This window comes from Symphalangus syndactylus, chromosome 15 (assembly GCF_028878055.3).
Source record: "Symphalangus syndactylus isolate Jambi chromosome 15, NHGRI_mSymSyn1-v2.1_pri, whole genome shotgun sequence".
NCBI lineage: Eukaryota > Metazoa > Chordata > Mammalia > Primates > Hylobatidae > Symphalangus > Symphalangus syndactylus.
Genome location: NC_072437.2, coordinates 45,844,059 through 45,870,887, shown reverse-complemented (window position 1 = coordinate 45,870,887; position 26,829 = coordinate 45,844,059). Strand labels below are relative to the sequence as shown.

The window sequence follows — 26,829 nt, the reverse complement described above, 5'->3', positions numbered from 1 at the left end:
ATTCATATGGAGGGGGTATGGAGAGAGAGGGGGAGAGAGAGATCAATCCGTCTGATGTCTCTTCCTCTTCTTATAAGGATACCAGTCCTATTGGATTAGTGCCCCATTCTTATAACCTTACTTAACATTAACTACTTCCTTCAATACCCTGTTTTCAAATATAGTCACGTTGAAGGTTAGGGCTTCAACATATGAATTTGGCAGGGGGGACACAATTCAGTCCATAACACCATCTTTGTGCTAACAACCCAGTACACTTCTGGGTATACTGCTTCTCTTTGCAGAGTTGGAGACTTCTTATCTTTCAGGTCTCACCTTAAAAGTCACTTTTCAGGCTGGACGCGGTGGCTCAGGCCTGTAATCCCAGCACTTTGGGAGGCCGAGGCAGGCAGATCACAAGGTCAGGAGATCGAGACCATCCTGGCTAAGACAGTGAAACCCCGTATCTACTAAAAACACAAAAAACCTAGCTGGGCATGGTGGCGGGTGCCTGTAGTCCCAGCCACTTGGGAGGCTGAGGCAGGAGAATGGCGTGAACCCGGGAGGCGGAGCTTGCAGTGAGCTGAGATTGTGCCACTGTACTCCAGCCTGGGCAACAGAGCGAGACTCCGTCTCAAAAAAAAAAAAAAAAAAAAAAGTCACTTTTCAAAGAAGACTTCTTTCATCACTGTTAAGTAGGTCCTTCTGTCTTACATTTTATCATAAAATCCTGTTTATTTTCTTCCTGGCACTTTAAAATAGTCAATAAGTTTTTTCTTCCTTGTGTATATTTGTTTATTTTGCTAACTAGAATGTAAGTCCCATGAGGAAATAGGCCTTGTTTGTCTTGCTCACTTTGAATCCCCAAGACAAACTGGACATATATAGGCATGTATAAGAATTACATAGTTTGAAGGTAAGAGCACAGGATATAGGTTTGTATACTGACCCCACTGCTTATTAGCTTAGGCAGGATACTTTCTTCAGCACAAAATACAAATAATGGCATTTACCTTATGGGATTGTTGTGAAGATTAATGAGTTAATTATATAAACTGCTTAGAATAGTACCTGGCATTTAATGGGCACTCAATAAATATTAGGTGGTAATTTTATTTTACTAGGCATCCAGTAAAATGAATCTGAATGGCAGAAGATGAGGCTGAAGTAATAGGGTGAAGCCATATCAGGGGGGCTTGGATTTTATAGATAGAGAACCACCAGAGATGGTACATTTACTTTTCAGCCTATTGAGTTTAAGGTGAGTTTTTTAGGTCATATGTGTAGGAGTCTAGAGCTCAGGTGAGATATCTGGAGTCTTTGGTATTTGGGTAGTAGCTAGAACCCTGAGAATTCTACAGACGGAGAATAGTAGTAGACCAATAATAAATCCTTGGGGCGTGTAGGTGTTGAAAGAGTGGGTAGAGGAAGAGGAGCCAGTAATAATATAGTGTAATAACAAGTAGCATCATCACTGGCATCATTGGTACTCTCTATCAGAACGTTTTCATGGGAATGGAGGAGGCAGGAGCCTTATTGCATGCTGAGATTTGTAGACTAAATGAAAAATCTGTAAGTTGAGTCAGTAGTCTTTTCAGAAGATTGGCCATAGCATACTGCTCTAGAGTAATTGTTTACGTACTTTTCTCCATCCCACTGTGATTGTCTGGTAGATCAGCTAATACAGAAATCTGAACAGTAGCCCCACCTCACTTATGCTTCATTAACTTACACTGAAAGGTATTGCTTTCATCTTTCACTTAAGATTAAAAACATAAAAGAAGAACAGTGGGCTATGAGGCAACGGTGAGGAAATTAAATTATTAGTGGCAGAGAGTGTTTTCTTTTTTTCCATTGATTTTCCACTTGCTACAACCACCATTTTGTACTTTATTCTAGATAGAGTAAAATAGTGTTATTAGAGTTGCTACAGAAGTTTGATATGTGTCATTTAATTCCAGTACCAGCCCTATGAGGTATTACCATTGTCCTCTTGTCCCCCTTCTGTAGATGAAGCAATTGAGGCACAGAAGGTTTTAGTTACTTGCCTCAAGGTCACATATCTGCTAAGTGGTAGAGCTGGAATTTGAGCTGAAACCATTTGGCTGCAGAATCTAGTCCTAATTCCTCTGTTCTCCTCCTGTCACCCCCACCTTCAAACAAACACTTTTTCTTTTTTGTTTTTTTGAGACATAGTCTTGCTCTGTCACCCAGGCTGGAGTGCAGTGGCATTATCTCGGCTCACTGCAACCTCTGCCTCCCAGGTTCAAGCGATTCCCCTGCCTCAGCCTCCCAAGTAGCTGGGACTACAGGTGTGTGCCACCACACCCAGCTAATTTTTATATTTTTAGTAGAGACGGGGTTTTGCCATGTTGGCTAGGCTGATCTTGACTTCCTGGCTTCAGGTGATCTGACTACCTCGGCCTCCCAAAGTGCTGGGATTACAGGTGTGAGCCACTGCCCCAGCCAAACAATTTCAATAAAAGTTTGACAGCTAATTTTGTAGCAGTTCTGTTAAGACCAGTGTTTTGTATTAGGCTTAATGTGACTATTTATATCCTAGCTTGGGCTAGCAAACAGATTGTGTGAGAAATAGTAAATTGATAGCTTTTCAGTTACTCCTGAATTTTATTTCTTTTTTATCTTTTCTTTATTATTATTATTTTTTTGATGCGAAGTCTCGCTCTGTCGCCCAGGCTGGAGTGCAGTGGCGCGATCTCTGCTCACTGCAACCTCTGCCTCCTGGGTTCAAGCAATTCTCCTGCCTCAGCCTCTGAAGTAGCTGGGACTACAGGCGCGTGCCACCGCACCCAGCTAATTTTCTGTAGTTTTAGTAGAGACGGGGTTTCACAGTGTTAGCCAGGATGGTCTCGATCCCCTGACCTCGTGCCTCAGCCTCCCAAGTAGCTAGGACTACAGGTGCGTGCCACCACAGCTAGCTAATTTTTTGTATTTTTAGTAGAGACAGGGTTTCACAGTGTTAGCAAGGATGGTCTCGATCTCCTGACCTTGTGATCCACCCGCCTTGGCCTCCCAAAGTGTTGGGATTACAGTCATGAGCCACCGTGCCTGGCCCTGAATTTTATTTCTTTAAAGTGGGTTCATGATTGAGTTTTGAAGCACGGTGTTACAAAAATTAATAATAGACATATAAAGCTAAGCTTTCAATTGACTAATGTGTTGGTCGCGTGTGTTATGGTAATGTGTGGCCCTAAACGAAATACGGTTGAATGTTCTACTAGAAAAATAGTTACTGATTTTAAAATTAATATAACCTGATATATGCATGCCCAGTTAAGAAATTTAAAAATGAATGTATACAGTTGGCCCACTGTAATGGTGGGTTCCTTACTTGTGGATTCAACCAACCACTTAATGAAAATATTTGAGGCTGGGCGTGGTAGCTCATGCCTATAATGCCAGCACTTTGGGAGGCCAAGAAGGGAGGATCGCTTGAGGCCAGCAGTTTGAGACCAGCCTGGGCAACATAGTGAGACCCTGTATGTACAAAAAAATTAGCCAGATGTGGTGGCATGCACCTATAGTTCCAGCTACTCTGTAGTCCCAGCTACTTGGGAGGCTGAGATGGGAGGATGGCTTCAGCTCAGGAGGTCAAGACTGCAGTGAGCTGTGATCATGCTGCTGCACTTCAGCCTGGGTGACAGAGACCTTGTTTCAGACAAAAAAGAGAAAAAATATTTGAAAAAAAAAAAAGATGGTTGTGTCCGTACTGAATATATACAGACTTTTTTTCTTATCATTATTCTCTAAACAATATAGTATAAATAAAATTTATATAGCATTTACATTGTATTAGGTATTACAAGTAATCTAGAAATGATTTAACGTGTACAGGAGGAGGTACATAGGTTATATGCAAATACTACACTATTTTATATAAGGCTTGTGAGCATCTGTGGATTTTGGTATCTTCAGGGGGGTCCTGAAACCAATAGTCCATGGATATCGAGGGATGACTGTATATTCACTCCAACTAAGACCTTTCAGAATAACTGCAGAATAATAAGATTGTTAGGAAGTTCCAAGTTCATATGGTATCGAGGGATGACTGTGTATTCACTCCAACTAAGACCTTTCAGAGTAACTGCAGAATAATAAGATTGTCAGGAAGTTCCAAGTTCATATGGTTTGGGCTTCCACTAAAGTGTCTAGTAGATTAGAAGATCTCCTTATTTTAAGGCTTTTCTATTCACAAAAGATTCTAATAAGTGTTTTTAAAATTGTGAAGACGTATCAGTGATGTAATAGGGGAAACAGTCTGTAAGTCAAATGTGAAGGCAAGAAAGAAAAATCCAAAAGGATATTTTATTTGCCTTCAGACCCTACTTTTACTTCATTGACACTTAACTAAAAAGTAATTCCTAAAATTTGTGATTTGTCCATATTAATTGAGGAGCCAGCCCAGATATGGGCAGAGATCACCTGATGATTTATTGTTTAACTTTTTGTAGAAAGAGTAAGTTTGTTGTACTGCCCAGAACCCCCCCATGTAAATTAATAGTAATAATGAAAAATAACAGCAGTATTGTTTTCTGTTTTTAAATAAACATACCAGTATGGAAAAAATAGCAAAAGACACTTTTTGCATCTATGTATATTTGCTACCATTCTATTTTTAGTACATTTTTTGAACAGTTGAGATCAAGCAATTTTGTTTGACTTTTTTCTTAACATATTACCATGAACTTTTTTTTGTTTCATCAAAATTTCCTCATTAAAAAAACCTTTGCCTACTGTATACTATCATGTGAGTAAACCACAATTTATTTTTCATTTCCTTAACTTTTGATGTTTAGATTATTTTTAGTTTTTCAAGTTAAAAATATAACTTAATTGAATATCCCTGTTTAAGTATTCTTTTGGATTCTTTCTTTAAGGTAGTTTCTTGTAGATGGGATTACTGGTTCAAAGGAATAAATATTTTTATGATTCTTGTTAAATAATGTAAAGTTGTCTTTCTTTCATTTGTTCAATCAGATAACCTGTTTGAGCACCTACTATACTAGGCACTGTGCTTATAATTGTACATACAAAGATAAATGAGACATAATTTGTGTCTTCAAAGATCTTTTACTTCAGTGGTGACTGCAGCTTTGAAAATCGCTTGCCAGTATTGAATTCCAGTTCTAAATTTTTGCTTGTTTAATAGGGGGAAATAACATGTTTGATTGCTAATGATACTTAAAAGATCTTTAGTAAAAGTTTTTGAAGTTAATTTAAATCATAAAATATGTAATTAATTTACAATGAAATATTAATATGTAATCTATTTTGGTTAGTGTTGACCTATAAAAGAGGGATTATTTGACCACTGGGGTAAACAGTGCATAATTTCTGATTTCAAGTATGTCATCATAAATATATATACATAATTAAAGGTACATGTGTGTGTTTCTGTGGGTGTGTATATTTTTAATTTAAGAAAATCCTCTGTTTAGAATCTACTTGGCTTTTTTGGCCCAGCCAGTACAGACTGTCAGGGGAAGTAAATAGTATAAAGTTTCATCTTCATTAGATGTATATGTGTAGTTGCGTGGCTTCATTTTACTCTGAAGTATAGTTTTTAGTTATTTTTATTATTTTGGGATTACAAAGAGATAACAGAAATCATTCCAATAAGCCAAAAATGATTTACACACAAATTGAGGTGCTCACATATTTATTTCCCTCCTTTTGGAATTTATTTTCTTCTTTACTTCCTTCACTTTGAAAGAATCTGAGGATATTAGGAAGAAGCTTCGTTCTTAAATAATATAAAATTTAAGTTGCTGATTATCTTGCAAGAATCAGGCGGAAACAATACATGTATCATGCGGTTCAAGATGTAGAGTCCAGTTTTGTCAAAAGTCTGAAACTGCAACTTTCTGATCTTTGTTTTTCTTTACTTTTCATACCTCATTTTCTTTATTTCAACATGACTTAATCTTTTGGAGGCAATTTTATTTTATTTTATTTTATTTTATTTTTAAAACCGAAAATGCTCTGGGACTCCCTAGCTTGCCTCTGTCTCTCTTCTTTTTTTTGTTTCTTCCGGATATTCCCTGAATAGAGGCCTTCCCTTTCCCCTTTTCTCTCCCTCCCTCTGTCTTCCCTTCTTTTTTTCCTCTCCATTTCTCTCCTTTCCTCCCCCCTTCTTTCTTCTTTGCTGATCTCAGAATTTTAGAAACAGAGATATTAAATTATTACTTATTTTAAAGGAAAATTCTTAGATCTAACTTACCAGTTCACCCTTCCAGATCTGACTAGATGAAACTCATCTAAGAATGCTTTCAGCAATAAAAATAGCATTGATGTTGTGTTTGGTGATGGTGAAAGTTTTCTGTTAGTTTTGTTTTATATCACAACTTTCCAGAGTAGAGGATAATGTTAGGATATAAGATTTTTTTTCATTTGTAATAAAGGAGAACTTTATTTGGGGCTACTCTCAAACTGTAAAGAAAATAATTTCTGGGAATTAGTTTGAAAAGTTTAACAATGGTAAGCTTAGGTTTAATGTAACATGTAGATGTACAGGTATTATATTAATAGATATTTCTAACATGGAGAATTATAAACTGAAGGGAGAAAACATAATTGTTAAACCAGTCGGGGAAAAAAGTCTTTTTAGAATATCTTGATGTCTGTGGGCATCTTGATTTATTAGGTGAGCAAAATGAAGAAACTTACCATTATCCAGATTTTCCATGGAATATGTAGTGGTATTTTGTGTATTTTGATATCTATCCCATATTTAACTTGTGACTTCTTTGCCAACCGAACATGGATACTCTGTAGGAAACTTTGCATCTTTTGCATGGATCTGGCTTTAATTTCCTTTTTAAAATTTGAACCTTAAATTTACTGTAATCCAATGTATTACACTGAAATTTACTAAGAAATCTATAGAAATCCATTTAGAATTAATTTATAATTTGGTTTTAAACTCATAAAGTTATACATGTATGTGTTCTCATGCATGCACACACACATGTCCTTACACATATGTGTACACACATTTATAATCTAATTTTCATAGCATTTGGCAGCTCTAGAGATGTTCCCAATTATTTTCTTTTCCATGTGCCATATTTTAGACTCAGCGGTCTTGTCCTCTCCCTCTCCCTCTCCTCAAAATTGTTCGAGGTGCTCACCAGCTTTCAAGTATTCTCACCTTCTTAATTTTTACTCCTTTTGAAAGTATATCTGCCATATTATTATAATGATGGTTACCATTTTCTGAATTCATGTTATGGGGCAGGCTAATTGCTGTATGTACCCTAGTTTGATCCCCTCAACTCTGTAAGATAGCTGTTACTCCATTTTGCAGATGGGAAATCCAAGAAGTTGCTAATATACTCAAGGTCACACAGCTAGTGGGTACTCCTGTGCTCTTAAGGCAACAAAACACGTAGGTAATTCAAATTGCTGAAACTAAATAAAATGAGGTTTTTAAAATTTAAATTTTTGTTTTTGCCTTAAAAACAAGGCTATTCACAGCTAGTAATTTAAGGCAAATATGTAATAAGTTACAAATAATCATTCAGAGTTGTGCCGAATACTTTGTTCTTTTTTGCCTTTAACATCTAAATCAGTTCTTATTCAGTACACTAGATTTTTTTTCCTATTAACAGGAAATCTTACCCATAAACCAGCCACAGTCTTTTGGTAATCATGTTAGGTATATTTTAGAAAACAGTAATTATTTTAACCATCTACCCACTAATGATCCCTTCATGTTCCAGAAATTACATGGTTGTAAGGGTATTTTTCGTAATAATAGTATGTCAATTTAAATGAGAAAATGCTTTGGCTGTAAACCAAAACCCACTTACTTTATTTTAGAATTTTAACATAATTTAGATTTAAGCACGTACAGTACCCACCAAACCAAACACTTGATTTCTTTTTTTTTTTTTTTCTTTGAGACAGGGTCCCATTCTGTTGCTCAGGCTGCAGTGCAGTGGCTCGATCTTGGCTCACTGCAGCCTTGATCTCCCGGGCTCAAACCATCCTTCCACCTCAGCCTCCCAAGTAGCTGAGACCACGGGCATGTACCATCACACCTGGCTAATTTTTTTTTTTTTTTTTTTAGTAAGGATGGGGGTCTCCCTATGTTACCCAGGCTGGTCTTGAACTCCTGGGCTCAAGTGATCTTTCTGCCCTGGCCTCCCAGAGTACTGGGATTACAGGTGTGAGCCACTAACAAAACACTTGACTTCTTCTTAGGCAGACCTTGATTTTTTTTTTTTTTTAAGTCTGGATCATTTCTTTTTAGCCTTTACAGCATTTCGAATACGTTGGTTATTTTATTTAAAAGTTTAAAGAGTAATTCATTCATTTTTTGCCGTATAAAAAAGTGCATGCACACTAACTGTGAAGGAAAAGTATTTTGGCCTTTGAGGATGTAGGTGGTGATTGTTGTTGTTTTTTGAACTAGTTTTAAGTTTGACAACCAGAAGGTAGATTTGAATTATACTCAGGAATTCAGATAGAAATAGTAATAGATGTGCCTTTATGAATCAGTCAAATTAGTTGACAGTTGATGGGTGAGTGGCTTTGCTTGCAATGGAAAACACTGAAATTGGAGCTGGGAGTCATGAGTCTGCCTCTGGCTTTCACACTCACTAGTTATGTGGCTTTGGGCAAGTCAAGTAGGTCCTTGTGCTTCTGAAAAAACCAAAAATGTCATGCTTATGGTCTGTATTCTCATAGCTCACTTTCTCTGTGTGTGTAAGTGAATGTGTGTGTGTGTGTGTGTGTGTGTGTGTGTGCATGTTTAAACTCAGAGGGTTTCAATCAGAATTAATGTTTAAAAATCTCATGCAACAATTACTTATTAAGTATCTTAGCATTCTTCCTGAAGAGTAAAACATTTAATCTGCATTTTAAAATTCCTCAGGTTTCTGAAAAGCCTAGTCAGGTTTTTTTGAACTATAATGAAGAGATGAGTTTATATTTCATGTAAAGTGGTGTATCTACAGTCACATTATACTGTTGCAGTGCCCACACAGTCAGCAGTGAGGGCACAGGTTCACTGTTAATGTCCTGGCAAACATTGGTGTCATTAATAGTTTTAATGAAATAAATAATTGTTAGTGATTTTGGACTCTTCACCAGAATGAAAAAACTGAGGAAGTGAGTTCTTTATTCGGACTCTCTAAAAAGTGAACTCTCTTTAAGACTCTTATGAAAGATTCAAAAATAAACTGTAGACATTTAATCTTTTCCAATTAGTATGGAAGACAATGTGAAAAATTAGCCATCTAGCTCAAGATTCAGCTCACAGTTTAAATTTTCATATTTGAAAGCAGAGCTCAAAATTAGGTTGCTTTAACAATTGCATTAACAGTTAATATTCTAAAGATTTAAAAGTTGGTGTATGTGTCTTTAATCTTTGTAATTCTAAGAGGAAAGCCTATGAATTTTACGTTTCCATAATAGCACACTTTATTTCAAAGTCCTTCCATCTCTTGAAATGTTATTGCTTGAAAGTCTTTTTCTGAATTAGATCAACTCTTTGAAATTGAAAATATGTATGATGTACACTGTTATGTCTATATTATGAATTATCTCTGGAAATTATACAGTTGGAGATATTTGTATAGTGTGTTCATTTAGCATGAGGAGGTAAAAAAAAGTATGACTAGAGTAAAAATTTAGAATTATTGATTCTAATGTTTAACATTTTGACATACTTGTTAGAAACAATCTTTAGTATGCTATCACAGGAGCAGTAAGGTAGTAGACAAAAGCTTCGCCTGCCCCCAAGCCTTACAAAGTAGTTAAATAAACAATTACAATATATCGATATGCTATCCTATTTTGAATGTTGTAAAACATTAGTCACATACAAACACACACACACACAAGCTTTGACGTATGGGACTCATTTAACAGAGTGTACTTTTAGACTCATTATCCTTTTCTTATTCCTTCCTCTGTTATGTAAGTTTTTATTAGAAAACATGATGCTCAAAAAGAAGGCTAAAATTACTAGTGTGATAACATTTGGGGAAAATTATTCTTTACCTTTAAAATAGAAATAATCATAATATTTACCTTATAGGATTATTGTGAAGATCTGTAGCATCTATAGTTTAGAACATCTGGTAAAAGATAGTAAGCCCTTGATATTAGCTATTATGGTTGTTTTATAACATCATTTTGGATACCAATATTATTACTGTTGACTGATGCATATATAGATACTTGTGTGCACATTTTCACTAAAGCGTAATTGTAGAAAACCAGAAACAAACTAAAGGTGCAGTATTACATTTATGGTATGTCTATTTAAGGAAAATATGTTGCCATGAAAAATGATGTAGAGATATACTTACTGAGATGAATAGAAGCCCAAAATTTATGGGTAATGAAACAAAATCGCTAAAAATTTTAACAAATTGCTTAAGGTCACAAGTAGGCTACCATAAGACTATAAAATCCCTGTAAACAACCCTGAAGGGAGAGCTCATATCCACTCTCTGCAGACCTCAATGGGTACTCATGAGATTAAGTGGAGACAAGATGGGAGAGAATCTTTAAGTGCAGGCCTAGGGGAGGAGAGCAGCTGCTGCTCTGGGAAAGGCATGAAGCCTGGATTCTTCTTTCCTGTAGAACAAAGCCTAAAGACCTTGAGACAGAAAACCTTTCCTGGGGAAGGGAAGAGATAAAACCACCCCTTTTGCGGGAGGGGCAGGTTCTTCTACCACTGGAGGAAAGGACCCCTGAGAAAGTCTTGTCCTTGATATCCAGGGACAGAGGCTGATCTAGAACAACAAAGAATACCTCCACAAGCCCACCATTAGACTAGCAAGCACCAAGAAACAGGTCTCAAATGTGTGGGGATGGGTCAATAATATGGAGAGAGACCTTCTCTGAGGCATAGCCTCTGAGCAAAAGCCTAAAGCTGAGGGTGGAACAAGAGCATTGAAAAAGAAAACATCCTACAACCCAACTTCCACTCTAAGCACGAGGTTATGCCAGATAAATTTTAAACCAGTGGTATTCTCAAGGTAATCATAGCAACAGTAAAACCCAAACAGTTAAACTCTTGACTAGGTTGGCTTATCCCCATACACTAAGTCGTAGCAGAAGATGAGACACGCCCATTTTTAGGCATACATATTATCTATCACAGTCTCTATACTCCTAGAGAAGGTGTCTGGCTTTTAACCAAAAGTCATGAGAAAAAGCATTCAGCAGAGCTAGACTCAGATATGATCTAGATGTCAAACTATCAGACAGGGAATTTAAAATAATTAAAGTCTCAAGTGGAAAAGATGGAAAACATATTCCATGACATGGGTAATACCAGCAGAATTGGAAACTATTAACATAAGAAAGAATCAAATGGAAATGCCAGTAATGAAAAATACAGTACTAGAGATGAAGAATGCCATTAACAGATTCACCAGTAGACTCAACAAAGTTGAGAAAAGAATCAGTGAATGTGAAGATAAATCACTGGAAATTACCTAAACTTACCCACAAAGGGGAAAAAAATAGTGGAAAAGAGGGGGAAAAACCACGCGAAACAAACAGTGCATCCAACAGCTGTGGGACAATTTCAAGCGATGTAATATGTGAAAATGGAATCCCAGAAGGAGAAGAGAGATGGAAAGATATGATGGGGGTGGGAGTGGGTGAGGGGTGGGGCCTTGAGACAAAAAGTATTTGAAGGGTAATGGCCAACTATTTTCCAAAAATAATTAAAGACATCAAACCACAGCTTCAGGAATCTCAGAGACACTAGGTAGGATGAATAACCTTATCCTCCAAAAAAACAAACACACATATATGCTTACTGAGACACATTAAAATTCAAAGATAAATGGAAAATATTGCTGAAGAAGAAAGATAAATGGAAAATGTTCAAGGCAGCCACATGAAAAGACAGAGTAGATACTAAGAATTCATAAGAATTACAGCAGACTCCTTACTAGAAGTTATGCAAGCCAGAACACATAGAATGATATTTTTAGAAAGCTAAGAGTTCAGTGGAACAAAAATATCTTTTAAAAATAAAAACTTTGAGACAGACAAAAACAGAGAGAGCTCATACCAGCTTACTTACACTACAAGAAATGTGAAGGAATTTCATTATGGTGAAACAGTACAATGCCAGACAGAAACTTGGAGCTATACAAAGATTTAGGAAGCATTGAAAATGGAACAAATGAAGGTAAATATAAAATAAATTTTATTCTTGTTTTACATTTCTCTAAAAGATGATTAGGATTACTAAATCAAAGAAAGCAACTATGTACTATAAATTTATAGCACATATAAAAATAAAATAAGACAATAGCACAAAGGAAGGGAGGGAGAAATTGGGATAATACTGTTGTGAGGTTCTTACACTACATATGTAGTGGTGTAATACTATTTGAAGGTACTCCATAACTAAAGATATATCTTGTAAATCTTAGGGCAATTACTGAAAAGCTTGAAAAATATAAACAAGAAGCCCACAGTACAGATAAAATAGAATAATAAAAATAATGCAAAAAGCAGAAAAGTAACAGAGCAGATGGAAAAAATAAAGAACTGACAATGTAGATTTAAATCCAGCCATATAAAACATCACATGAAGTTAATGAAATGTCAGTATAAAGACTCAAATGTCTATAAACCCTCAAATTGAAAGAAAGATCAGTTTGGTAAAAAAGCAAGACACAATTATATGCTGTTTACAAGAAAGTCATTTTAAAAAACGTTAGAAGATAACAATCAAAAGGATGGGAAAAGATGAACTATACAAACACTAATCAAAAGAAAGCTGGAGTAGTTATATTGACATGAAGTTAAGTAGACTTCAGAACAAGGAATATTCCCAGTGATGAAGAAGGACATTACATAGGGATAAAGAGGTTATCTCACCAAGAAGGCATAGCATACGTGTAACAGAAAGTATGTGTATGCAGCTAACAATTAGAGCCTCTAAATGTATGAGGCAAACACTGTTAGAACTGAAAAGAGAAATAGACAAATCCACAATTATAGTTGGAGATGTCGACACTCAGAATCAATAAAACAAATAGACACAGAACATTAGTAAAAAATTGAAGATTTGAACAACATTGTCAAACAACTTGACCCTTTTGATATTTGTGGAACACTTCAGAAATTTGGAATACAACAGTTGAATATACAGTCTTCTCAGGTGCACATGGGATAGTTACCAGGATAGACCATATTCTGGATTAAAAAATCAGCCTTAAATTTTTTTAAAAAATTTAAATTATACAAAGAATGTTTTCTATTCATAGTGGAGGTAAACTACAAATCAACAGAAAAATATCTGGAAAATCCCCCAAATATTTAGATATTAAATAGTACACTTCTAAATAACTCATGGATCAAAGAGGAATTCACAAGAGAAATTAGAAAACATTTTGAATTGATTGAAAAGAAATATACCAAAATTGACAGGATACAGCTAATGCAGGGGTTGGAGAGAAATCTATAGCATTAAATGCTTATAGTAGAAAAAAACAAACAGAGGTTAGGGGGAAACTATAGTATTACATGCTTATAGTAGAAAAGGGAAATGGCTTCAAGTCAGATATCTAAGTTTTTACCTTAAGGTAGCAAAAAAAAAAAAAAGCAAATTAAATCCAAAGTGCGTAAAAGGTAGAAATAACAAAGATAAAAGCAGAAGTCAATGAAATTCATTACTGTAGTAGAGGTCCTAGCCAATATAGTAGGGCAAGTAAAGGAAATAAAGGGAATATTGTTTAAAAAGGAAGAAGTAAAGCAGTCTCTAATCACAGACAGCATGACTTTTTAAATAGAAAATGATTTATTAAAAAATGGAGAAGGGCTTGATATTTAAAATATAAAAGATAAAGACTGTTAGAAATGTTCCAGGTTAAAAGATACTAAGGAGACATGATAAATAAATTTAATATCTGTGCTTAGATTAGATCCTGGGGGAAATGCTATAAATTACACAACTAGATAACTGGCAAAATTAAAGTATGGGAGATTAGGAGAAAGTATTATATCAGTATAAAATTTTGAGGGTGATAACTGCACTGATATTAATGTAAGATAATTCCCTTCGTCCTAGGAAATACTGAAGAATTTAGGATTAAAGGGCCATGATGTATGTAACTTATCTTCAAATGATTCAGGAAAAAAAGTTATGTAGAAAAAGGAAAAGAGTGTAAGTGCAGATGATAAAGCAAATGGAGGTAAAATGTCATAGTCAAATCTGGGTGTTTCCTGTATTATGCTTGTTTTTGTAACTCTGTAAATTTGAAATTATTTTTTTAAAAAAAGTTTTTAAAAAGGTTCTTCAAAAATGACAAAAGAAGAGGGCCATCATACTTGAAGTTGGAAATCACATTTCTCACAGGTGTGTTTGGAGTAAGCAACCTTAAGGGATGAGGTAATGTCTTTGCCTCTGGAACAAAGAGCCTGTTTGCTTACTGCTTGCTGTAAACCAGTGGTTTCCCCCAGCTCAGTGTTCCTCTCCTGTAACGCAGCCTATTCTTTTGCAGCCATCCATCCTAGCTCTGTCTGTTGCTCTCATGTGAATTGGCACAAACGTATTGATGATCATGCTCCTTGCTGTGCTATAAGTAATTTTTTTTTTCTCTGGCCCAGGCGTCTCATGCCTTTTGCCAATACCCATGAAAAAGTAAGAAGCTAACTTATTAAATTGAAAGAATAAACTCAAATTTCAGATCTGACAAATTACTCTTCTAAACATGTCTTCCTTATTTCTATTTCTGTTCTTTTCTCACACTGAATTCTTTGCCAAGAATATTTTCCCATTTCACCCATCCCAACTTTATATATTCTTTCAGTGTACAACGCTAGTTTAGTAATATTTCCCTCTCTAGATTCTTAGAAATGTTTTTCTCCACTATTTATCAGTCACCTCTCCTTCTATCTCTTCCTTTACATCATTTCTTTCCCCCTTTCATTCATTGCTTCTTTCTTCTTCCTCTATTCTTTCCTTTTCTCTTTCCTGTTATTTGACCATAATCAGATTGAATGTGACAAATTTCTTATTAAACTATGTCTGTGAGAGAAGACATTAGCATATACACTTTTGTTCCCATATAGAATCAAGTATAGGATTCATTTATGTATTTTTGATTGACTGATTCTTATTATGAGCAGCTAAAATGTTCAAACATATTTTTTAACCCCACATCAAAGTGATAGCTTTTTTTTTAAGGTTAGTATATTGTTTATTTAGATTGAAGGTACTAAGTGGGATTAGAGAATTTTCACAGTTGACAAGAGTTTTAAAAATCATTCGGAAGGTAAAACTCATTTTCCTTAAGAGAAATCTATTATGGTTGTTACGGTTAGCAAAATCTATTATCACCAAGCAAGGATTTATATTACTATTCTTTTTATTTCTTCTCACTATGATTATAGTGATTGTAATTTTGTCATACTCCCTCAAATTTTTTATTTTATATACTAGTGTTATTAATCCAATGTGACAATTATGAAGTCATTTGGATTACTACTATTAAGTTATCATACCCTTGTATACTTTGTGGAAAACTCTTGGCTAGATTTGCCTTTCGTGGCACAATAGTGTTTGAAAAGGTGTTCCCAAAATACCTAACCTTATCAGAATTATTTCTGTCCTTAACAGTATGTGTCCCATGTTACCATTAACATATTTTTCTTGATCACTTTGGCTATACACCACAGTGATTAAGATCATTGGACTCTAGAACCTGATTTCCTGGGTCTGAATCCCAGTTCTGTTACCTGCTGGGAGTGTGACCTTGGTTATGTTACTTAACCCATTTGTGCTCTGATTCCTCATTTGTATAACAGGAATAGTTGTGCCTGTGGGTTACTGGAAGGTTAAATGAACCCATATATGTCAAGTCCTTAAAAAGCACCTGGCATAAAAAAAGATGCGTATTTTATTTAATGATATTGTTTCCTAAAAGATAGCTAAGAGGCCATGATATTTTCCATGTAACATATCAGCCTAAGTAGGATAGTTTATTCAGATCGTCAGCTTTGGAGGGATTAATTTCACTCTCGTTTATATTTTAAAGTTGGCTTTTTTTTTCTTCTTGGAGCTTATTCCTTTTAAGGAATTCTTTTTTACCAACGCCTATCACCATACAGTTTTCTTCTACCCGTTATTCTTTGTGCATTTTATATGCGTTACATGGTTTTTGTGCGTGTGTTACTTTTTAAAAACAATTTGATGTAATAATTTTAGTGGCTTTTACGTATTAATTTCCATGAGTCTGTGCTATGCAAACGAGGATATGTGAATATTTCCAATATACACTTAATAGAACTGTGGCATATAACCTGATACTTGGTTATATATTTCCACTTTACCTGCTTTTAACCAATATTCATACATGATCCTTTGCTAGATAGATTATGGTTATTAAAAATAGTAGGCCATATGAATTACAAGCATGACCATACGTTGCTTTTAAGAATAAATGATCACCCAGTAACGTGGGCTAAGTAAAATATTCTCTTTTTTAATTATGTAGTCCTCCTCGCCATCCTCATCACAGCCTCATTCTAGCCACTGCAGAACGAAGGCCTCATCATTGTGTCACCATGCATCCCTGCCCTGGGTCAAACGTAACCATGTAGGCCCTGCAAAGGCTACCAGTCCATCTCTCCGTCTTCGTCGCTGGCGACCCTTCTTACGCCTACCATCTTTGGGTCTCCATTCTGTTGTAAGTTTAGTCAATCTTCCATCTCTTCTTCCAGTGACAAGGGCTGTCCTTTTTTTTTTTTTTCTTAAACAACTTCAGTCTTCAGAGTGCTTTTCTCTTGGTTCACTCAACCATTAACTTTTTGTCCCCCAATAAGATTGCAAGCATATCTCTATGCTTTGCATTCTAGCTTGACTTTTGCCAGTGCCTCAGAACATCCATCTTTCCACTCCATATCCTGCCAACATAAGGGCACCTGCCTTTTGATGAGTACTGATCCACATTCGTGATAATGTTTAAGTCTGGTTAATTGTTGAAGTGAATATGTGTTCTCTTACCCTTCAGCTTTCTGAATTCATTTAGTTGACTCAGGTCAACAAATGCTGTGTACCTTCTGAGTTCTTTGCCATCTATTACTTTATTATTATTATCATTATTTTTATGTTTCTGAGCATGACTTTAGTCTCTTGCCATGCTCTGGGGTTACTTTACTTACTCTATTCTCAATCTAAATCCTTCATGGTGTAGGGTGTTTCATCTAAGCTATTATTTTATTCTCTGAGGTGGCTCAGGTACTTGGTTTAATCTTGATCTGATCTTTCCTGCCTATTCAGTTTCTAAAGATCTTTTCCAAGTAGGAAATGAAGATTTTCTCCTTGTGTATTGATGTAGGCTTCTCACAAATTTATGATTTCTCTTTTATAGGCTAATGATATCTGCAAACTATTAAAAATACATTTTTCTTATAATCTTGCTAATTATCTTAAATGTTGAGACTGATGATGCAATTCTAGTAATTATCATAATTGAGATACACTACAGAATTAAGCAACTACAGCTCTTGTCTTTCTGATGTTTTGGACTATTAAAGGCAATGACTGTGGTTTGGCAGAGCCTCCCTAGAAATGGAGTATCTTAAAGCTTTGGTGTGTGCCATACATTTATAAGAAATCTGACATTTCTATAAATCATGATGGCTTTTGAAGCCAGAGGAGGAAGTCTGATTACATGTACATTTAATGCTTAAGAACAATTAAAAGTCAACGGCAAGCATTCTTTCCTTCCCCTTATTTACCCCTCTAGTGTTATCTCAAACTTTGAAGTGGTATCTTTCCTTAAATATTTGCTTCCACCAAATATCAGTATGGTCATCAAATACTTTTCCATTTGTGCTGAGTATCAACAAACTCACATCTCTTTCTGTTTCATTATCCTCATTGGGTCACGACATTCTTCATTTTTATTCATTCATCCATTTGATATTTGTTGCTTCTCTACTATGCCATATACCATTTGGCACAGTGAGAGATACAAGGTGAATTAAATGACCAGGGTAGAATCCTAAAGGTGTAAATTCTGACATGAGCACAATTGATCCAATTCTAATGTGAATTATTTCTTTTCTACTTAAAAATGTTCCAAATATAAATGAACATATAAAATTTGGCATTTCCTGTTTTATATGCTTTTATATAATGTTGATCTTGGCTCCATATTAGTTCCATTGCCTTATAGCTTTAAATGTTTTTGTAGCATAGTAGTAAAAACACGGATTCTAGAAGCACACTGCCTGGGTTTGAATCCAGATTCTACCACTTACTAGCTATATGACCTAGAGCGTGTTACTTAATGCTTCTGTGCCTCAGTTTTCTCAAGAGTAAGATGGGTATAATCATATTACGTACCTTATTGGGTTTATACAGGTTGAGTATCTCTTATCCAAAATGCTTGGGATGAGAAGTGTTTTAGATTTTGGTTGGATTATTTATATTAGACTTACCTGGTTGAGTATCTCAAGCCAGAAAATTTAAAATCCACAATGCTGCAGTTAGCATTTCCTTTGAACATCCTGTTGGTGCTCAAAAAGTTTGAGGTTTTGGAGCATTTCAGATTTCAGATTTTTGGGTTTGGGATGCCCAACCAGTATGATGATTAATTATTTGATACATATAAAATATTTAGAACAGTGCCTGGTGGTATATATTAAGTGCTATACAATTATACATTAAATTTAGTGTATATTTTAATGTGACATTTATATTTAGCATTTAATTTATATCTAATTGATTTGTTATCACTTTTTAATTCTTTGAGTTAACTAAGAAGTGTTGCATTCTAAATTAGGGATATGTATATATATCAAAACTAATTGATTGGAAGTCAATGGTACTATTTATACTAAAAGAGTAGGATCCTCATCAGTAGATAGAGACATACAAGAATAGTCATACTACATCTATGAAGTGTCAATATCAGGCGGCAGCTTCAAAGCCAAAGTGGTGGTTGGATGTAAAGTGGAATTTTAATTTTTCCTTCATGTATATATATATATATACATATATAGTATCTTAAATAAAAAATTGTATTCTTTTCATCCTCAAGTAATTGTATATTTTCCAGTAGTTGTAATATGAAGTTTTCTGACGCAGATATTGAAAGGTACAGAATAAACATTACTATCTTGGATTTACAGAATGTTTCTAAAACATTTATATATAGTGTCTCACCTAATCTCACATTATTCTTCAGAGGTTATTTCCCTCAAATTATGAATGGAAGAAATTCAATATAAACATACATACATACATACATACATACATACATATATATGAAGGAAAAAAGGAAACATACATACATATATATGAAGGAAAAAAGATCCAATCTATAGCTTTTTTTTTTTTTTTTTTTTGCCCTTTGCGTAGTTATTTCTTGGTCATTTTTTGAAACGACTTGCTGAAATTTGCTTTTTACTTATTTTTCTTGTTTTTGGTGGAATAATTTTTAAGCAATTAAATAATTACAGATTTTTAGACTCTGAGACTAATTGAAGCTGACTGAAGGAAAAGGCTTATCACAGGTTCTGAGGTTTTGTGGAAGGCTTAGAAGTTTTGAGCTTTGCTTATCTTTTATAATAGTTTGAAGGCTTTTCATACCCTTTTTAGAATTTTGTATTTTTAGTATGCACTTTTAGATTAAAGGTGCAATGATGCACAATTTTGAGTCACTACATTTGGTAATTGCTTACATTTGCAATAATGTAGTATTATTATTAGAGTAATACATAAGGTTTATATAACACTTAACAGTTTACAAAGTACTTTCATGCAGCTCATTTAAACCTCGAGGTGGATAAGAAACCCGAGGCTTACAGGGATTGGGTCCATATTCAGTTCTCTGACTCCAGTTGTACTACTTTTACCTCTAGCATGGTTGTATTTACTGGCACAATATGAAAAATAGAAGCTATAAGATGTGTAATTCTTAAGAAGAGATGGTGTTAAGGTAACTAATAATTTATGAAAGCATAAAGTTTAAAAGATTTAGAGTATTTCATATCCTGTTGGAAAGTTGTCTTAAAATGAGTAAAAACAAGACTCTTTCCTAGGTGAATGAATAATTCATTATAGCCTTTTTTATTATAGAATTAAAGTTACCGTTTATATAATTGCCTAGGTTTAGCCTTAAAAAATTGGATTCTCTTCTGATTATTGATAAATGGAGATATTAGACTGAGTGGCCACTAATATTTTTGGATTCTCTGACCAAGAAAGTAAGGTAACTCCTTATCACTGTCTTCACATATTTGAAGAAATATGTTCAGGAGGGATTAGACTTTTATCTAAGATGATGGAAAATACAAGGAGACATATTTAGCCTCAGTATGAGGGAAAATTCTAACAAAACTGTCTAACAATGGAATGGACTGCCTCAAAACCTAGCGGAGGAGCCTCTGGCATTAGAGGGGCTACCACAAGATGGAGAAGTGCAATATTGGAGCAACAATAAAACTAGATAACCCTGATTGCTAACACCTGTGGAATTCTGCAGTTCTAGAGTGAAGCTAGAAGAGCTGACTTGCCATGTCAGTTTATATTGAATTTCTTCCATTCATAATTTGAGGGAAATAACCTCTGAAGAATAATGTGAGATTAGGTGAGACACTATATATAAATGTTTTAGAAACATTCTGTAAATCCAAGATAGTAATGTTTATTCTGTACCTTTCAATATCTGCGTCAGAAAACTTCATATTACAACTACTGGAAAATATATAGTTACTTGAGGATGAAAAGAATATAATTTTTTATTTAAGATACTATCCGTTACTGAAAGGATATTAAATAATCTGAGATATAATTTGATTTATGCCATTTGAAAACTTTTCCTTTAAAATTTGTGCTCTATTTGCATTTTAACAGTGATTGTATTTCATTTCAAACCATTTAGATTTGATGTATAGCTAACTCATATTAATATTAGCTGTATAGTTACTGCATATCATAGAAAGTGCCAGTTAATCAATATATCGACTTTGCATATGTTATTTGAATGCCTTAGAAATGTAGATATTACTCATGCAAATTGATTGGTAAGCTAAAGAAACATAGATCTAGTCTTAATTTCAAATTGTTTATTAAGATCAAAGCAAGAGAAAAATCATAGGCTACTGTGAATTGTACTTTAATTTGTTCTTATCTTTTTTCCCTTCCTTTTAATCGCCTGGGCTACTTTCCTGCATGTATTCATTTTTAAACTTTTAAAATCCACAGTGAGTTAAAATGCTTATTTTACTCAAAGACTGTTTACACTGCACTGTTAAAACATCAGATTATTAACTTCAAGTCTTTAAGGGAACATCTCTGTTGACATCTTAAAATTTAACTCGAAAAGAGTTTCTTTAAGCTGTTAGGTGTAAAAATATTTTAACTTTCTTATTTCAAATTTTAAAAACTCATACATATCAGTTCATGTATTCATTTCATTCAGTAAGTATGCATTGTGCGTATACTGTATACCAGGCATTGTGCTAAGTGCTGAGGCTTCTAAGGTGAACACAATTTTTGGTCTTTAGATAGTTGAGATTAAGAAAGTTGTGCTTTTAGTCACTGTTTTCTTTGCCAATAAATGAGCACATTGTCACAAACATAGGCATGGTCACTCTTTGTCCATTATACCAAACATTAAGCCTTGAATTATATTGGATAAATGTTCTCTTATATAATTTGATGTTATTTGTATGTGTTTATATATACATGACTGATTTGTTTGACTGCTAATGTATATAATACCTATTTTTCCGTCCTATTCCAGGCACCAAGTATAGATGAGAAAGTAGATCTTCATTTTATTGCATTAGTTCATGTAGATGGGCATCTCTATGAATTAGGTAAGAACTATTTTAATTTGTCCTGGGGAGAGAAATGGTAAATGGGAAAGTCTCTACTTATGATAAATAGGACTATTGATATTTATTGTGTTTACTTAAATTAACTGATTGCCTATAAAATTGATTTGACATAATGACAGTTTTCCTTTTAAGACAGTTTACTAGAAAAATGTTATTTTATGTTTAAGCAACTTATAATTCAAAAATGTTTGCATACCATCTTTGCATTTTAGCAAAGCAAGAAAGTAAAAACCATTACAGGGAACTGCTGCAAATCATTCTGGCAATCATTACAAAATTATTGAGTGGGTTATCATCAATATCTGACTGAACAACCTTTAGTTTTAAAAGATAGTGTAATATTTGGGAGTCTGAGGCAGTCGGATCACCTGAGATCAGGAGTTCGAGAGCAGCCATACCAACATGGAGAAACCCCATCTCTACTAAAAATGCAAAATTAGCCAGGTGTGGTGGCACATGCCTGTAACCCCAGCTACTTGGGAGGCTGAGGCAAGAGAATCACTTGAACACAGGAGGCAGAGGTTTCAGTGAGCCGAGATCGCGCCATTGTACTCCAGCCTGGGCAACAAGAGTGAAACTCCATCTCAAAAAAAAAAAAAAAAAAAAAAAAAAAAGCGTAATAGTCGTAATGATTGGGCTGAGTGTCACTAGTTTTCAGGGTTTTATAGTGTTCCTGTGATTTTTTTAAAGACTTTACAGGAGCCTTTGTTTTCTTCAGGCATATGTCAGAGTACACATGATTAGTTACTTGGTATTTTGACTTACACCTGTACTTTTTTTTTTTTTAAGTTTACCTTTCAGTGGACTATTTCATGACATGTTGGAGGAGAGATCACATAATTTTAGATAATTTACTCAGACAGAATAAACTTCTTGTAATTTTTTCATAATTGGTATACAATACTTATTATGACTTCTTATTCTTTTCCATAAGACCTTCTTGAGTTTTAAAAAAGCCAAATAAACAACAAAAAAGAGAAGTTCTTTTCAGTAATTCTAGATACTGTGAGTTTTGGTTCTATTACCTCTCATTTGCTGTCTATGTATTACCTTGTCACATTAATTTTAAGTTGTATAAAGGTAGAAGACTTTTGAAAGAACACAGATTGTGACTGTAAATGTGATCTATAAAATTTAGGTGGATTTTGTGTTTGGAATATTAGCAACAGATCGCATGCTTTATTAAAAAGAAATGGCCCTATCAAAGGGGACAAGGAAAAGAAAGAACATAGTATTTATAAAAATGTGCAACCCTGAGGGTTGTCTACAATACTAGAGTGATTTGAGAAGTAATAAAACTTAAATGAAGTCATTATTTTGGTAGTATATAATGGACCTCTAGGACAGTTTGGAAGATGTGCCTTGCTAATTCAGCCGATAAAATCTGCAGAGATAAAGTATAACAGTGATTGGGGACTTCAGATGTCTGGGTGGTTGCTGGAAGCATATTCTACTCTGAATTGTGAATAGTAATTAATAACTAGTGGAAGAGGAAAGAAAGAGTGCTGGGACTTAACAGACACATTCTGTTGACTTCAAGAAAGTAGATTTGGCCAGAGCAAACATATGTAGGATTCATAACCAGAGACTATAAATGTGATTGTGACTTTCAGAATGAGAGACTTATAGAGCAAACAATAACATCTAAAATATATTTAAGCCAAAAGAAAACCTCTCTAATGATCTCAATGGGAAGGAAAGAGTTGTTCTAAATAAAACTCGGTTTTACTGGTTAGATAGCTGTCTTGGCTCAGAGGCTAAAAGGGCACTTAGAAGGAAGGACATATATCAAGGGTAAGCTACATATGAAGAATGATGCTCTTTTGGAGCATGCCAAGATCAACACAAAAGGATTTTAAAATTGGTTTGAAGTAAGAACTTCATAAAACAAAGGCAGAACTACTGAGGTCTTGTTTGGTTTAGATATTCTTTATCAAGAAGAATGATCTGATGGAAAATTAGAAGCCTATTGGAAATTAGATTTTTTAAATGAGTTTAAATAATTTCAGAGTGGTAAAGAATAGCCATAATCTTTGAGATGTCAGAGCAATAATAGGTACAGTACAAAGATGGGCAGTTGCTGATTCATTGCAAAGGAAACTGGCAGTAACTCTGATGCAAATCTAATAAATTCAAAAGGAATATTGAGCAAGAAGAGTATTGAGTTAGTGAGCAGAAAACAGTGACTAAGAGATTAGCACTGGGCACAGTGGCGTGTTCCTGTAGTCCCACTTTCTGTAATGGGAAGCTGAAGCAGGATTGCTTGAGCCCAGGAGTTTGAGGCTATAGTGTGCTATGATTGCACCTGTGAACAGCCACTACACTTCTGCCTGGGTGACATGGCAAGACTTCATCTCTTAAAAAAAAAAAAAAAAAAAAAAGAAGACACTATATAACTTTTAAGAAAGAAGTCATTTCAAAGTACAATTGGCTCTCTGTGGGTTCTTGCATTGGTAGATTCAACCAACTGTGGATTGAAAATATTAGAAAATAAATACCAATACAACAATAAAAGACAAATTTTGAAAACAACGTAACTATTTACATAGCATTTATATTACATATGATAAGTAATCTAGAGATGATTTAAAGTATTTGGAATTGTGTAGGTTATATGCAAATACTATACCATTTAGGTAGAGTATGTCAAGGGGCTTGAACATCTCAAAATTTTGGTATGAGATGGGGCCAGTGTCCTGGAACCAGTCCCCCACAGATATGGAGAGATGACTGTAACTTTATTTTTAAAAAATAAGGCTGTATGATTGTAGACATTGTGCAAGTTAATTTCTATAGGATATGTATATTTAACAGAGAATGGTGGTAGCCTTTAATGCATTAATTCCCTACTCTAATAAATTATAAGGTTAACCAATGAAAAGGACTGAGTTATTTCTCTTTTGTTATCACCCCTCCCTTTTCCTTGGGGCCTCATATAGTTTCTGGCATATGTAAAGGGGAAGAAGTACATATTTTAAAATAGATAAAACGACTCCTTGTGGATATAGAGTAGAGCATTGAGATTTAGAGGTAGATTTGGAACTGATTGAACAATCAGATTAAAAAACCATTAACTAATAAATTATTGTCTGCCTGAAGTAACAGGAATACTTTGAAGCAGTTTTAGAAATTTTATTTTGAAATAATTTAAGATGTTCATAGAAGTTACAGAAATAGTATACAGAGCTCCCATACATCCTCCTGCAGATTACCCAGATTCAATTCATATTTCTGAACCGTTTGAAAATAAGTTGAAGACATGATGTCCCATTATCTTTAAAACTTCTGTGTGCATTTTCTCAAAACAAGTGGATACTCTCCTGCATAACTATAGTATGAATATCAAAATCAGGAAATTATTATAACATTGATCCAGTATTATCTGATCCACAGACCCCATTACAATTTTCCTGATTATCACAATAATGTCCTCTATTCAGGAGCCAATCCAGGATTATGTGTTGAATGTGTCATGTTTCTTTTGTCTCCTTTAATCTGGAACAGTTCCTCAGAATGCTTTCTTGTCTTTCATGGCTGTAACATTTATTTTAAGAGTATAGGGCAGCTACTTTGAGATTATCCTCCAATTTAGGCCATCTGATTTATCCTTATGATTTATGCATTTTTGGCAGGAATACTACAGAAATAATGCTACGTTCTTCTAAGTGCATCATATCAAGAGGCACATGATGTCAATTTGCCCCATTACTGGTGATGTTTAGTCACTTTTAGATAGTTTCTTCACAATAAAGTTAAGAAGTATGTCATGCAGTTGCCCATCAAGCTTTTATCCTCCAGATTATGCATCCATTGATTATTCTTGACTGGATTATCATTATGACTATTGCCAAATGGCAATTAAAAAAAAAAATCCCCCAACATTAGAAGCTTTCCTTTTCCTCTCATTTATTCATTTATAATCAGAATGGACTCATGGATTCCTACTTTACTTAAATGATTATAATCCATGATATCATGTATTTTTATGCTCAAATTACTACAGACTTGGCCTTTGAAAGGAACCCCTTCAAACTGCAGCCTTGATGTCCTGGGCTCAAGCAATCCCCTTGCCACAGCCTCGTGAGTAGCTGGGACTATAGGCCTGTGCCACCATGCCTGGCTAATTTTTTTTTTTTTTGTAAATTGGGGTCTTGCTATGTTGCCCAGGCTGGTCTTGAACTCCTGGGCTCAAGTGATCATCCTGCTTTAGCATTCCAGAGTGCTGGGATTACAGGCATGAGGCACTGCACGCAGGCCATAGTTTTAATTTTTAAGAGTTCTTCTGTTCTCTGAGTTTGCATAGCATTTGAAAATACGGCATTCTGTTCTTCTTTTATGTATGTAGAATTTCCTCATTTTAAGGATAGTAATAATACAGGAATACCTCATTTGACTGTACTTTACATGTGTTTCATTTTTTACAAATTGAAGGTTTATGGCAATCTTGCTTTGAGCAAGCTTATTGGCACCATTTTTTCCAACAGCATGTGCTCACTTTGTGTTTCTGTGTCACACTTCGGTAATTCTCCCAATATTTCAAACGTTTTATTATTATATCTGTTATGGTATCTGTGATCAGTGATCTTTGATATTACTACCGTAATTATTCTGGGATGCCACAAACTATACCCATATACGCTGGCAAACTTAATTGATTTCATGTATGTGTTCTGACTGCTCCATTAACCAGCCATTTCCCCATCTCTTTTCCTCTCTTTGAACCTCTCTATTTCCTGAGACACAATAATATTGAAATGAGGCCAGATAATAACCCTACAAAGGCCTCTAAGCATTCAAGTCACACATCTCTCACTTTAAGTCAAAAACTAGAAATGATTAAGCTTTGTGAGGAAGGCATGTTGAAGCCAGGATAGTCTGATAACTAGACCTCTTGTGCAAAACAATAAGCCAAGTTGTGAATGCAAAGTAAAAGTTCTTGAAGGAAATTAAAAGTGCTGCTCCAGTGAACACATGAATGACGAGAAAGCA

The 26,829-nt window shown here is 34.7% G+C and overlaps 1 protein-coding gene across 6 annotated transcripts in view; it reads left to right on the top strand.

Moving 5' to 3' along the window:
* The window catches only part of UCHL3 (ubiquitin C-terminal hydrolase L3), a 61,353-nt gene that overhangs the window by 24,497 nt on the left and 10,027 nt on the right, over positions 1-26,829 (top strand). For all 6 annotated transcript variants that reach the window (XM_063618759.1, XM_063618755.1, XM_063618758.1 and 3 more), the window contains one exon: positions 21,744-21,819. In XM_063618759.1, the coding sequence (XP_063474829.1) occupies positions 21,744-21,819 (76 nt within the window). The remainder of the gene's footprint in view (positions 1-21,743; positions 21,820-26,829) is intronic.